Source organism: Python bivittatus, unplaced genomic scaffold, assembly GCF_059951505.1.
Source record: "Python bivittatus isolate LINGU-HERP-01145 unplaced genomic scaffold, Pbiv_v1 ctg000190_np1212, whole genome shotgun sequence".
Classification (NCBI taxonomy): Eukaryota; Metazoa; Chordata; class Lepidosauria; order Squamata; family Pythonidae; genus Python; species Python bivittatus.
Genome location: NW_028277042.1, coordinates 13392501 through 13407975, shown reverse-complemented (window position 1 = coordinate 13407975; position 15475 = coordinate 13392501). Strand labels below are relative to the sequence as shown.

Here is a 15475-nt window from a genome sequence, read left to right as displayed (position 1 = left end):
TCCTATTGAGCCAGGTAGGCCATTGATCTGACTCTGGCAGCTTCCTTTATTCCAGTGGGGTGGTGGTGTTCACATATGTTTTTCTTTTGAGTCTACCCTTCCATATTCCTTTATGGGAGATATCAAAAGAAAAAGAACAAAATTAAAATGGATTGGTGTTGCTGATTTTTATCTAAGGGGTTAAGGGTCAGTGAAAACAACATATGTTCTTGTGCTCTTCTATTGATGGCTCATATCTCCCCAATTTAAAAAAAGGGGGGAAAAAGCATATGCTCCCAATTTACATATTTACTAATTAAAAAAAGCTTCCTGGAAACATTAAGCAGACTATCTTGGATAACCTTTAACATTGTAGCTAATGGATATCGCCTGGAAATTTTCATAGAAGGTCTTCTAAATAATGTAAATGATTATGAATATGTAACTAGTTAATATGCAGCTACGAAAGGATTATCATGTAGAGGTTAATGAACATGCTGCACTTCACGGGTTGCAGTGCCTTTAGCACTTTATGCTTGGAAAGCCCCGCGTTGGGAATGGAGAGGTTCCCGTTGAGCTCTTGTTCCTCCTACATAGAAATGGGGGATTTGAGATTTCTTTTTTTTTTTCTTAAAGGATTTCAAAATACACATCCCTTAATAGTCATACAGTAGGAACAGCACTGATATAGGACATTTGGTATTGCGTCCTTCTTATGGCCTCGTGGATGGGTGCTGCTGTCCCCATAAAGTAGATGGCCTGGTTCATTTGGTGGTGGCCTCTTGGCTTTCCTCACGCATTTCACCCTTCACTTTGGGTTTCAAAATCATCATACCTGAGTCAATCATGTACATTGCATTGTAAGGTTTACTTTTAAACCAGGATTAGAAACTATATTTTGTACTAGCTGAACCATGTTCTAGTTATATGAGGGACTACTGTAATTACCATGAATTGAAAAGGGAGAATTTTTGGGCCTGAGCCCCAAAATCTGTCAGTGGGATGGGTGCACTTAATTATATCATTCTTCTACTTTTTTTTAAAATTAATAGATTTTTTAAAAGTGGCAACTATTAGATCACTCTTTAGAAGAGAAAAATAAATATATATCAAGTATTTCTATTAATCATATTTGTCCTAAAGTATTTAATTTTTATATTATGGGATGGAAGAGGATAGAATGATTTTCTGCAGCACTTCATGTACTTAAAGGCAACCATCCCAAGTTATTTATGGAATTCGATAAACACAGTAATAATATTTTCTCTATGTCTATTTTCACAGTAATATTTGGTTTTCTCTCTTTTTATCCTGGAAAACCATCTGCAACCATGATAGCAATTCAAATATATTAGCCATATATAAATCTCACTGTAATTAGATTTTTCATCAAGGTGGGTTTGTTGGTTGGTTGGTTGGTTTCGTCTTTTTATTTATATATATATATATATATATATATATATATATATATATATATATATATCTCAATCAATCATACACACACACATACACATATATATAGTATCATAATATATATGTATAATAAATAATATAATAAAACATGTATATTTGCACTGAATTTATGGATAAATATGTAAGCTCTAGGTAAAAGATACCAATCTTTACACCCAAACATTCAGCAATCAAAACAGGACCCTCTTGGTTTCTTCTTCTAAAGACAATTTTTGGTAGCTTTAGAGTCTGTTCTGGAAGGTTTCCCAGCTTCTAGAAAAGCTCTTCAGGGAGGCTTGAGAATTAAAATGACAAGAGGGAATATTACAGAATTTGAAAAATCTCTTTATGTACACAAGCTCTAACCTTAAGTCTTTGGATTCCACTGTTTGTACTTCACTGTTTCCCAGTTATCAGGCAGGTTAAAACTAAATCAGGTGGGGACTCAAAAGTGTTCTTTCCCAAATTGGTGATTTCTAGATTAATGTTTTTCAACTTCAACAACTGCGGAATTCTGAGAATTGAAGTCCACACATCTTAAATTTGCTGAGGTTGAGAAACACTGTTCTTGATTTATTAGAGTTGTAACTTCTAGCATTCCTGGCCAGTAAGGGCTATACTTACATTAAAAAAATTAAAAGTAGTGGTTAAGGTTTTGGACTAGGAGCAGGAGCAGGAGACCCAGATTGAAATCCACCTTTGGCCAAGGAAGTGAGTTTGGACCAGTCATTCTTTGAAGCCCAATTTCACAGAATTGTTATGGTGGAAAAGTTTGGAGAAAGAATGTTAGGAATATCTCTTTAAGGTGGGGTAGAAATCTAATGAGTAATTAATAAAATTTACCTAATTTGGGGGGGGGGGCTCAGTTGTCCAGAAACTGTATTTCAGATGTGAATGCTATCAATTGCTAGATGAAAATTATGGAATGTAACAACTGTAATACATTTTGTGATTTTGTTTGTGGTGGCCAAATGGTGACCTTTTCATGAATTTAAAAGACTATAATGTGACAAGTTTATGTTTACTTTTATTTGTGCACATATTATGCTTGTGAAAAGATGAGCATATATTTTTATTTTTTTTTAACTTTGCCAGAGTGATGTTGTGACTTAGGCATCCATTAGTATAAAAATGAAATAGTTTTTATGGGTTCTTTTAAAGAAAACAGACAACAAGCCTTTCATAAATTATGTTTGCGTTGTTTTGAAAAGGTTGTGAAATTGAAAGCAGATGTGTAGATTGTACAAAACACTAGCTTTATCTTGTACAGTATTGCGCCATCTTGTTATGGAGCATGCATTGTATCAAAATCTGAGTTGGGGATATTGTAATTTATTCTGTGGTTATCAGTCTGGATTAGAGCACTGTGATGAAGTATGCTGCTTAAGAATGAACATTTCCTGCGCCTTTGGGCTGACAAATAAAAATGTATAGCAAGACGTTACTAAATCTATAAAGCTGCTGCTCTAGTTTCTAAAACATTGACTTTGCAGCTGTGTGCTTAGCCTTCTTTTTTTCATGAGCAGTTATCTGTTTTAATGACAGGTGGTCACTAGCTGCCAAGAAAAAATTCAGCACTGGTAAGTGAAAAATGTTTGATTGCATGCCTAAAATATCAGTGAAAATAGCCTCTGTGTGCTTTAGAAAAGTGCCCTGCATATATATTCTTTAGAAAATTAACCAAATTCATATAATACTGTATTTCGGTGCATCATTTTGACACTGCTTGGCTTATTAAATTGCACCCTCTGCATTGCTATGTTATTGCTTTAATTCACCACTATAATCATACTTTAAGATCTGCACCTCTTTAAAAAGACATTCAGTTATTCCACATTTTTCCAGCTAGAATAACCACATAAAAAGTCTTTAAAAACTCGGTGAACTCCAACTCCAACCATTTATTTTTCCTACTGTTCCAAGAAAACAGAACGGTCATGATTGAGTATTTAAATGGCCTTGGGAGACATCCAAGATATCTGTATAAGAAGTTTAGATGATCAGGTCTGCTATTTACAAAGGACTTTTTTTACTTGAAAGGTGGTTCCAGTTTATCCAGTTGCTGCGAAAGTATCCCTGTTAAAAGCCTTAGATAAACTTGAGATTTTAGAGGAACACTTATCCCTTAAAATAGTACTCTGTCCTCTCTTTATTGCTTTAATATGTTGCTTTTTTAATTAATAGAAACATCTTAAATAAATAAAAGTTTCATATGGCCATCTAATTGGAAAAGGTATATTCAAAGGTAAGCAGTTGTTTATGAGTTATTGAGAGGTAACGCTCACTCTTAACAGATACCAAATTATGCAACATCCATGCTGTGTTTGCTTGGATTTTACGGAAAGAACAACAGGAGCTTTCTTGATTATTGTCTGCAGGGTTATTGCAAAAATCATAGCAACTGCCCCCTTTAGTGGAGAGATTAAACTTTTGGTTATACACCATCAAGCATATAATATTTTAAATTTATTTTAAGAGGCTTTTTCTTCATGCCTGAAAGACCTCTGAACAAATAATTTATAGTTCAGATGTATCAGATGTTTGGTTTTTTGGGGGGAGCTGCTTAGTTTAAATGCACATAAGCTGCCATCAGAGCATAAGGAGGACAGGGAGGGAGACTCAAGGCCATCTCATGCTCATCATATTAAATTGTGACCATCGGTTTGTAAAAAACAGTTTAAAGCTAATATGTTTTTCTACTGTTTAAAATTCAGAGGCTGCATTAATTTCCAGTAAGACAGATATTATAGTGGTGTCTATTGGTGCTCCTGGAATCAAGCTTTCTTAGCACTTTCATACTGTACTTCTAACTGCTGCAGAACCTTTGTCTGAAAAATGTAGTATATAATGAAATCTGGTGTAAAAACTGCCTACAGAGTGCAGCACTGCGCTGCTTTCTTCCTGGCTGATGTTCTGATGTAACAGCTGAGCCCAAAAAGAAGAGGGGCTTCATTTTTGGAAACAATTTCACACATTCCCACATAATTCACCTCCACTTCCTATCTCAATGGAAATGGAGGTGACTCCTTGTGAGGCAACTAGGCCAATGGTTCCTTCCTCTAATCTGGTCAAGCTTAATTAGCAAGATGAGGCAGAATGGGAAGGTGTATCTCCTATGGACAGCAATGCAAAGTGGTTGGGATCTAGATGTTGTATTGTCTGACTCAGAAGAGAAGGATGAATGCAGGCCAGTGCCAGAGCATATATTTGCAAACAGATGACCTCCTATTCAGTCTCTGCCATTTCTTCTTAGAACAATTTTTTCAGGGCCAAAGGTTGTCTTTAGCCTTCAACATCCTGGGGACACCTGCCATAAAGTAGTGGGTAAGACCAAGGCAAAAACTAAATTTGATTTGATTTACACTTATATTTTGATTAAAATGAGTATAGTTAGTATTGTCACTCTTCAGTTAGGGTGTTAACAATCTCACCCTTCAGTTTCTTTTGGGTGGGCTCTGGGAGCTGTCTCCAAGGCTTTTGAAGTCCACAGGTTGCGCATATCTGGCTTAGGAAGTTTCAAGTGATGGGAAAGACTCTTAGTTCAAATTTTGGAGAACTCCTGCTAGTTAGTACTAGGTTTAATATACCAGGCCAGACTTTTTTATCAGGCATTCCTATTTTGCCATAAACAAACAAACAAATATTCCTAAATTGAATCAGAATACAACTACTTCTAACTCTAAACCTATAGCAGATTACAAAGTGAGGGGTAGAAATGCACAGCGGAATATAGTGTAAAGAAGTGGGAGGCCTGCATACCTGTACAACCCGAAACCCTTTGCAGACACGGTTAAATTCCGTGAAAAATTTGTGCAGCGTGAAATGTAGCGTCTAATCACTAACTTCCTTTAGATCAGTGTTTCTCAACCTCATCATACTGGCTGGGGAATTCTGGGAGTTGAAGTGGACACATCTTAAAGTTGCTGAGGTTGAGAAACACTGCTTTAGATTAAAGCCAGTTGTGAAGGGAATCTGTGGCATATTTCCTGAGACCCCTCAGTAAAACTATACAAATACAACAGATTTCAAATGGAAGGGATTTCCTTTATGAACGGTTCCCTTTTCTGCTGTACAGGCTGATTGGTGGCCGTGCAGACAAGACAGCCATTGCATGGAAGGTGCCTTTAAGTTTTCTTTTTAATTCTGCCATTTTTTTAAAAACCACAGCAACCATACATGATATCCCATCCTTAGGAAACAAGTCCCAAATGACAGGGTTTTCTAACAGCGCAACCCTATCTAAGTCCACTCAGAAATAAGTTATGATGAATTAAATGGGCCTCCCAATGGGCATATGATTGAACCTAATGGATATTGACAAAAGAAAAATGTCTGAAACGCTCATCTTTAGAATAACTGTCTTTTCAGAAACAGTTTGCAAGCCTGGAGAATATGCCTTGGTGGAATTCCTTGCATTACTCTAACACATCGTATTTACAAAAAGATGGAGCGATACCTTGGAACTTCCCCCCACCAAATTACTTGTGGCCATTTGCCACCATAACATGTAACTCATGTTACACGTAATGCATAGTTTCTGGTTCAAGCCTCAATTTAGAAATCTGTATAATATCTTTATATGTTTATTATAAAGTCAATTAACATTTAGGACTGACAGCATGTTTGTCTGAATTTCCCTAAAGGAAGAAGGTTGAGAGTGACTATGAAGCACTTGAGGGACGACTCAGTACGCTGCCAGACAAACTTTCATATGATATCATGGTAGGTACAGTTTAGTATCTGGTTCTTGTTTGTTTTTATTCCTCTTGTTTTTATTCCTCTTCCTTTCATAGGTATGGTAGTGCAGTCCAAAACTAACCAGCAGATTTGAAAACGTGGTTAGAAGCTTTACAAATTCTCACTAACCGTCATTAGCCTTATCAGCTGTACAGCTACAGCTTTGTGTGATACGTTAGTTGTAAAATAGTGAATAAAGTAGAAGGAACTAAATAATCCATTAGGTGCTGTGTTCAGATTTGGAACATAGTTTTATATACCACCCATTTCCATAGGATTCAAAGCAGTTTACAAAAAACAGAAAATATATGCAATAAAAATAGGAGCAAAACAGCACCAGACTGTCTGTAAAATAGGCAGCCTGTACATTATTAGGCCCAGTGGAACAGCCAGGTTTTAAACAGTTGGTGAAAAATGAGGAGTTTCAGGGCATTCCATATCTTGGGGGCGAAGTGTTCCGCAGCACAAGGGCAGCTACAGGGAACACCATTGTTGGGCCCCCACGCTGTGGAACACCTCACCCCTGAAATAGGCTATCTAATTGTAGATGGCTTTTCTGCCTAGTTTCCTATCAAATCTATAAAGCTGACAACATATTATGAGGTCAGGCCTATTGGATAAATCGTATTTGATATTTATTTTATGGAGTCTGTAATTTCATTTGCAATAGACAATAATTTCCTGTGAAGCAAAAGAAAAAAAGCTTTTAAGTCTTGGATATTGATTATATAAAATAGTTTACACTGAGAGAATCTTAATTTGGGAAAAGTTTTTATTCTGGGGAGAAAAGCTTCTGCCTAGAAGTAATTGCTTGTGTACCATCAAGCATATCTGAACATGATTAGCTCACTAGTCAAGACTTTGTGATACAGATGATCTGTGAAATGTGCAGTTAGATGATACAGTGGTAGTCTTCTTGGCAAGTGAGACATATTGGATGTGAGAACCTCTTCATGAAGCTCTAGGGATCAGTTGGGATTGCTGCTGTTGTACCAGCCTCCCTGCTGCACAGCAACTTCCCTGCCTGAGCTCCTTGACGCCATTTCTGGGCTGGCAGTGGAGTTCCCCAGATTTGTGGTTTTGGGGGACTTCAATCTGCCTTCTCTAGGAGTGGGGTCTGAGGTGGCTCAGATCATCCAGAGCCTGCCATAGGAGAGTGGCCATACACCAGATCTGGTGTTCCTGTTGGAGCAGTGGCTATGTGATCTGAAATTGGGGGCGCTTTTATGTCCCACTTGTCATGGTCAGATCACACTCTGATTATCATGGGATTCTCCAGTGCCACTATCCACTGCAGGGTGGCTGGATCCATTAGATTGGTCCGCCCCTGGTGACTAATGGATCCGGATGGGTTCCAGAGGGAGCTGGGGGTTGTTTCTGCTGGTCTGTTGCACAGTCCATCCAAAGCCCTGATCGCCGCTTAGAATAAGGGGGTGGTTGAGGCCTTGGATCGGATAGCGCCCATGGGACCTTTCCCCTCTTGTGGATCCTGTCACTCTCCATGGTTTACTGAGGAGCTGAGGGAGATGAAGCGAGAGGAGAGGTGTCTAGAGCATTGCTGACGCTTGATGAGGGATGAACTCAGCCGAACACAGGTTAAAGCCACTATTAAGGCCTACCTAGTGGCGGTAAGGGTGGTGAAGCGTTACTACTCTGCTCTTATTGCGTCTGGAGATAGCCGCCCTGCGGCCCAGTTTCAAGTGACACAAGCTCTCCAGGGTAAGGGGGTCTTGAAGAACCTCTTGCAGGGGCATGCAGAGGGATTTGCTCAGCATCTTTTGGACAAAATTGCTTGGATTCGCCACTTAAGGAGGCTTTGGTTCACCCCCTCCTCAAGAGGCCATTGCTGGACCCAACTATACTGGACAATTTCCATCCAGTATCTAATCTCCCCTTTTTGGGGAAGGGGATTGTGATGGAATGTATCTAGAAAGAGGAGGGTGATGTGAGAGATCAAGGCTATCAGGAAGAAGGGGGTGCATTCCAGGAGGGGCAAGGAGACAAAAGACAACACAGTCCACAGGGGGAGCGTGGGAAGCATAAGAGGTTCAGGATAGCCACTCCCTAGAATCTCCCAGGGTATATCCACTAGTTGCAGTAGTATTGCTTTAGTCTGGCAAGATTCTGTCTATAAGATGTAAGCAAATAAAGGAACTTTACTCAACTGGACTGTTTTGCTGCTGTTCTTGGGCTGGGCCTGACAGGGATTGAGCAGGTGGTTCCACAGCAGTTTAGGAGGACCTTGGATGAAGCAGATTATCTGGATCCCTTTCAGTTGGGATTCAAGCCTGGGTATGGAACTGAAACAGCATTGGTCACACTTTTGGATGATCTCTGGTGAGGGCAGGATGGGGGTTGTGCATCCATCCTTGCCCTACTTGACCTCTCTGCAGCTTTTGATACCATCAACCAAGGTATCCTTCTGGATAGGCTCAGAGGATTTGGGGTGGGCAACATGGTGTTGTGCTGGTTCACCTCCTTTCTTCGGGACTGATTCCGGTCAGTGGTGGTTGGGGAGGAGAGATCCTGCCCTTGGCCCCTACTATGTGGGGTCCTGCAGTGTTTGGTATTCTCCCCTCTCCTATTTGACATTTATATGAGGTTGCTAGGTGAGCTCTTCCGTTGCCATGGGGTGAGTACACTGATGGTACCCAATTATACATCTCTGCCCCTGGCAAATTAAGTGATGCTGTGAATGTCTTATCCTGGTGCCTGGAGGCTGTGAGGATCTGGATAGGGAACAACAGGCTTCAGCTGAACCCTGGCAAGACTGAGTGGCTGTGGGTTTTGGGGCCTTCTGGTTCTAGGATTATGCCATCTTTGGTACTGGATGGGGTGGCACTGCCCCAGACAGACCCAGTGCACAATCTGGGGGTCCTCCTGGATTCACAACTCCTGCTCAAAGAGCAGGTGGCAGTCGTGGCTAGGAGGCCCTTTGCACAGCAGTTGTGCCTGTTCCTGGATTAGGGGGCTCTGCTCGCTGTCACTCATGCCCTGGTCACCTCCCGTTTGCACTTCTGTAATGCACTCTACATGGGACTGCCCTTGAGTATCTGGAAGCTTCAACTGGTGCAAAATGCAGTGGCATGGGCAGTTATGTATGCCCCTAGAAGGGCACACATTACATCTCTGCTTCGCAAGCTGCATTGGTTGCCAGTTTGCTTCTGGGTCCAATTCAAGGTGCTGTTTTTGACCTTTAAAGTTTTTCATGACATGGGGCTGCGTTATTTGAGGGTCCGCCTCTCTCTGATTACATCTGCCCATCCCATCAGGACTGGCAGAGAAGGCATGCTGCGGGTCCCATCTGCCAGGGAGTTTGATTTGGCGGGTCCCAGGAGGCGGGCCTTCCCTGCTGTGGCCCTAGAAGTGAGATTAGCCCCATCCCTCTTAACATTCTGCAAGTCCCTTAAGAACTGGCTGTGTGATCAGGCCTGGGGGTCCCAAGGGACTGGGAGGTTTTGCAATGGCTCCCTTACTACGGTTAACATCATCCTTTCCTGTTGTGTGTGTTTTTATAGTTTTTACAATTTTAATGATTGTTTTATATGTATTTAAGGTTTTTTTAATTGAGTGTTGTACACCGTCCAGAGTCACTTTTTTGTGAGATGGGTGGCTATATAGATATGATTAATCAATCAGTAAAAATATACATCTAATTAATCTTGCAAAATACATTGAACAACTCTGAGATTTTCATGGTATATTTAATTAATATACTGGTCCTTTCTTTCTTCAAACATTAAGGCTTTTAGCATGAATGTAGAACTGCCCATAAGTGAAATATCTCTGTAGAATACTTTTACTGCCTTCCTCTTCTGTTGTTACTTTGATAGGTCCCCTTTGGCCCCCTTGCTTTCATGCCAGGAAGACTTGTTCACACCAATGAGATTACAGTTCTTCTTGGGGACAACTGGTTTGCAAAATGTTCAGCAAAACAGGCCAGTGGTCTAGTGGAACACAGGAAAAAACGTAGGTATCTTCCCAGTTCTTGATGATAGTCAAATAAATAGTACTGTACAAGCTTATGCTCAGCATCTTCTGCACATTATAGCAGATTCTGATCTCTGTGGGGTTGAGGTATACAGTATATTCGTCAAATATTTATGTGAACACTAAAAATAAAGAATGCTTTATTGTGTTAACACATAACAAATTAAAATACAAAAACTTCAACTTTGAAAATTACTTTGCAATTGAACCGGTGTGTGTCAGAATGTTCTAGTGAGATAGTGCTGCAAATGAATTCACAAAATGGCAATACTGATTGCATTAACATATGGTACTGTAATATTACTCAATTGTAAATTGCAATAGGCAGTCTTTAATACAAATATTGGCACCAGTCAAAATTGACTGCTGGCATAAAATGCCATGTTATGAAATAAGGCTTTTACATTCTGTTTTTATGTATGTTTTGTTTAATGTATTGCTTCTTTATCTTGTGAATGATTAGAGGCATTCATCATGTATTTTTCTCTATTAGCTAATCTGTTTTTAATTTTTCTAAGATATCTTGGATTTTTCTTTACTTTAAAAACATAGCATGGAGCTGTAGTTGCTTTTTCGGATTCTCCTATACTTTTATATTTGCTGTGATTTTACTGATTATGTTTTTGATTTTATTTTGTTAACTGCTGTGGGCTGATTTTACCAGAAGTGAACAGGTTATACATATAAAAAAGGAAGAAAGGAAGATCTTAAACATTTTCAGTGGGAGGGAGAAAAGCAGCTGAGCTAGCTTTGTAACTCCAGTGGTCCAGTTGTGGTACCCTATATATATGTATATGTATATTTGTATGTATAATGGGAGGGCACAATCCAGGTTTGCAATACGTGGCTATATTCTCCATCTCGCTCCTTGTACAATCGTAGGACTCAAGGAGAAGAACCCTGGCCTTGGAATATCCAGCAAAATATAAAACACGCTAACATTTCTCCTTTTAGAACCCTAATAGGCACCTCGCCTTGGCATTCTTGACATAGGCACTCAACCCTGTTCCACTCCAAGAACTGGGTTGTCAGGGCAGACCATAGCACACAGAGGTAAGCAACAAATGATGTGTAGGGATGCTTGTTGTAGTGTTCAGCCTCATTAACTGTTTCCTATATCTTCTCCACCCTCCATGTGTGAAAGTGATGTCTGTCTTAACTGTATTGCTTTAACACCCTTCTCCTCTAACAATGGGGAGCAGTGCTACCCACAGATAAATTTTGTTGGCAAAGACCAGATGTTCCATTCAAACCTTCCTACTGCTGGCTAATGCATCTGTGCATTACCGAATCACAGTCCAGATGCATGGAGGAAAACAGTCTGTTGCCAGATACACATTGTTTTGTTATAGTTCCAAAAAGGGCAAAGTAGTGCCAGCCATTTCCCCTTTTCCTTGTAGTGCTGAAGGAGAGGGTGGAGTGGGACAGCAGAGGGCACTTCACTGACACTACTGCATTGTCACTCACACCTTTAAAGACATGTACTATGCCTCCAGGTTTAGGGATCGTTGCTTATTACTCTCTCTCTCTCTCTCCTACTAATACAGGATGCATCCCACACACCCCATTCTGGGGTGACCACAAGGGACCGCCAGCCCTATGACCAGCAGCGGTGACCAGCATGCTTCCAGTTTTGCTACCCTGGGGAATGCTAAGCAATTTGCTCCTGCAAGGCCCCTGCATCTTTGCAAACTGCATGATAGATAATGATAAAGCAGCAGAAAGAGTTTCCCAACAGGGAGTTAGTGCATGAGAAACACAGCAGCTGCTACTCTGTCACCTGTGTCACTGTTCTCCAAAACACAAGTGTCTTGCCGGAGTGAATAGCTGGCAGTCCTACGCGTGTGTCTCTACCACTGCCTTTGAAGATCTCGTTTGCTTCCGAATGTGGATCTTTGGAGGGACTTTGATCGCTTTAATAGTTCTAGCTATATGGAATTGTTTACAACTCTGTATAAGAGATATGGTAATTTTAAATATAGTAGCATCATGTTGATTCTCTCTCCTGATGTTAAAGTGTAATGTAATTATTATTTATTGTATTGTGTTGTGTTGTTGGAACACTTGAAAATCAACTAATAAATCTAATTACTAATAAACGCAGTGATTTAGCCATATGTATGTAGTGGACACATTTCTCTTTCCATCAGCCTGCTAATAACTTGTTTCAGTTGATTTCAAGAGGAGGGTGAAAGGGTGGATAGAGAGCTTAATGAGCTTAGGGCATTAATACCATCTATGACTGCTCAGGTTTCCTAAGAGGGAAAATTTGGTTAGGGTGTCCATGTAAGATGAATTCTGCTGCCAGAATGAACAACTATGCCTTTGCCAAGCAATTGCTTCCCATCATGGGTTTGTATTCATAGCAGGGATTTTAATCTTACGAATTTTTTTACATCTGGGATGTAAAACTTGACCAATCTCAGATCCACGGTTTCTCCTTTAAATCTTGTGCTCCTGCTCTGGTTGATGGACCATGATTTGGGTACTAGGGATCTAGTGCAGGGGCATATATTTCATGATGTAGCAGATTCCTAGCTTTTTCTGTGGCCTAATGTTTGGGAATCTCTTGTGGCGTTAGCAGTTTGGGTCATAACATTTAAAAATGGATAGCGACAAGCATGGCAAATGAGAATGTGAGCAGTTCCTCACTCTCAGTGGGGACTTGACTTCTTTCCCTTGCTTTTCTGCTCATTGAGTCAGCTACTTAAACTTGCTGTTTTCAGTGCGTGTCTCTGGTTGCCTATATAATGTATCTTGGAATCTCCTTCTGGTTGCTTTGCCAAACGCTTCTCTATTCCTAGCTAAGTCATGTGTGATTTGATTGGCCATTATGTGAGTGAATCTAGCCCACATGGGTTCTTAGATGCTTGATTCTGCTTTCTATTTTCACTGGCCATGGAACTTTTTATCTACCGTAACATATGAAAGTAAACTGTCATACATACACAATCCTTTATATAAAACTAACTTAAAGTTTGCTAAAATAAGAATTCCAAGCAGGTATTGATGATTAGTAGTGCCAATGTGAATGGCAAACATGACATTTTTAAAAAGTAGAAAGAAAAATATTTAAGCAGATTCTAGAGTCATAAATATGAAAATCCTTCAAATAGATAACGTGATAATAAAAACATGGTTTCTGTTCCAGAGATTGTTTATATTGTTTTAACCATATTAGAGGTTGTAGGCCTCTGTGCTGCTCAGAGATAGTTATGACTGAAGGCCCTATAATCCTAGTAGATCAACAAATAATTTTTCGACCACATGTCTAAAAGAATATGCAACTTTTTGATAGGATGCCCAATCAGAACAGAAGGATGCTGGAGAATACTTTCTCAAAGCTGTAGATCATACTTGGAAATCACATTTATTTTCCATACCATATTATAATCTGTTAGATATGCTTTTAATATATTTCAAATGTCTAGTGAAGACCCTTTACCAAAGGGATGGTTAAAATCCGGATACAGTTACTTTAGTGCCAGATCCTCCTCCACGGCCCCTTAAAAGCAAGTAAATAATAAGTTACGTTAAAGAAAACTTCTGTTACTATTCGTGAACACCCACATGTCAAATTAACCGTCCTTGTTGATGACTTAGTACCCTGCAACGTGTTGACCTCCACCTCCAACATATTAGGGAAAACAATGCTCTCATTACATTTTTTCTCTGACTCTGGCTGAAGAAAGGCTACAGTTACATCTCCAGCCAAAAGCTACATTAGCATGCTTTTTACACTACACATCTGTGCCTTGATTAAGTATGTGATGAGTTGTATTTCATGCATTATAACAGCATGATTGAAAACAGTTTACTCTCAAAATGCCAGTTGCATAAAAGAATTATATAATACCGTGTTGTTAATAAGATGATTTTCACACTAATGTGTCTGGTGGAGGATTTTTTTTTATAATTGGGGATGTGCATTTACCTGGAAATAAGTCCCACAGAAATATCGTACTGAGTAGACATATATTTATTTGTAAACTGCATCCTCTGCCTCTCAGGAACTTGAGATAATCCTTAAGAAAAACAGTACGAAAACTTACCATGAAACAGTGAAACAGAAGTAAAAGTGTACAAGATTTGGGAATTGTGTTAAAATTAAGAGACCTTTAGATGTACTCTCGGTTCTGTACAGAGCTCTGTGCTATGAGGCTTTTGAATCTCTGAGCAGGGAGAGAGTTAATTTTAACCAGACTTGCCTTCCTAAAGCTCCTTAATATATAGTATCTAATCCTTCAGAGATGTTTTTAAAGCAATAGGTTTCTGCCTTTTACAAGATCAGGGTACAGTAATCTAGGATTCTGATGATATGTTATAGGTTTATGAAGCTGTAACAGCCAAGAAACTTTTCTGAGGTCCCATGACACAGAACTAATCATGTTTTTACCTACATGTAGAAAGCTTTAATTTCTAAGGAGTTTCTGGGAACCGCAGCCTTTAGAAGAAGGAATGAATTGGATAAGGCAGTTAATATTTACTGAATTAAGATGTACTGTATTTTAATTGTGTAAAAACAAAACCTCTCTTAACTTTCTTCAAGGAAGATACAACCAGTAGCTGTAAAGTTATAGGACTTTGATTTACAACTCTTTGAAAAAGAAAGCTCTCTTACAATTAATTTGCATTTATGTTACTTGGAAAAGAATGAGTACAATTCTATTAGTGCTATTATCTCAAGATTTAATCATACCCTAGTTCTGTTCTTAAATGTGTATATTTTTCTGTCTATAATTCATCATTTTACAATAATACTAAAAATGTAAGTACATCTAATATAAACATACACATTTTTCCCCTCAAATTTCTATAAATAATTCTATCCTTCTGTATATGCATTACTCAGTATTTAGAAAGAAAGAAAAAAGGCAAAAGTTGGTTTTCTCTTGGTTTTCATGTCCCTATTATATGATTCATATAAAGTAGATAAAACTATTAGAATTCCATGCCAGACTTTTTAACCTTGGAAAAAGGCAACATTCTTTTTGAAAGCAACATCATTTTTCAAACCTAGAAAAATGGGAATATACAAGAAAAGATGGGAATATATAAAACCTTATTAAAAGGACATAGTGTCAAATCATTGGCCTAGCTATTATGAATTCTGATAGCATGTATCTTGCTCTACAAGGCTGTGAAAAGGTTCAATTCTTGCCATTTCTACTTGGATCAGAGAGCGCTAAGCACCTGAAAAGCCAGTGCTGATCCAAATGGACAGAATTGACTAGATGGAGCAATAATAGAGCTGACAAAGCATAAGGCAGCTTAACATATCCAATTTTTCATTCAGTTGAGTAATGCATGCTGTTGA

The 15475-nt window shown here is 39.1% G+C and overlaps 1 protein-coding gene across 2 annotated transcripts in view; it reads left to right on the top strand.

The window, feature by feature from the left end:
* The window catches only part of URI1 (URI1 prefoldin like chaperone), a 42802-nt gene that overhangs the window by 12816 nt on the left and 14511 nt on the right, over window positions 1-15475 (top strand). The window contains exons 2-4 of one of the 2 annotated variants that reach the window (XM_088136090.1): window positions 2977-3011; window positions 6075-6153; window positions 10002-10137. In XM_088136090.1, the coding sequence (XP_087992216.1) occupies window positions 2977-3011; window positions 6075-6153; window positions 10002-10137 (250 nt within the window). Of the gene's footprint in view, window positions 1-2976; window positions 3012-3039; window positions 4756-6074; window positions 6154-10001; window positions 10138-15475 lie in introns of those variants that run through there. The other variant, XM_015889662.3, reaches the window with a different exon arrangement.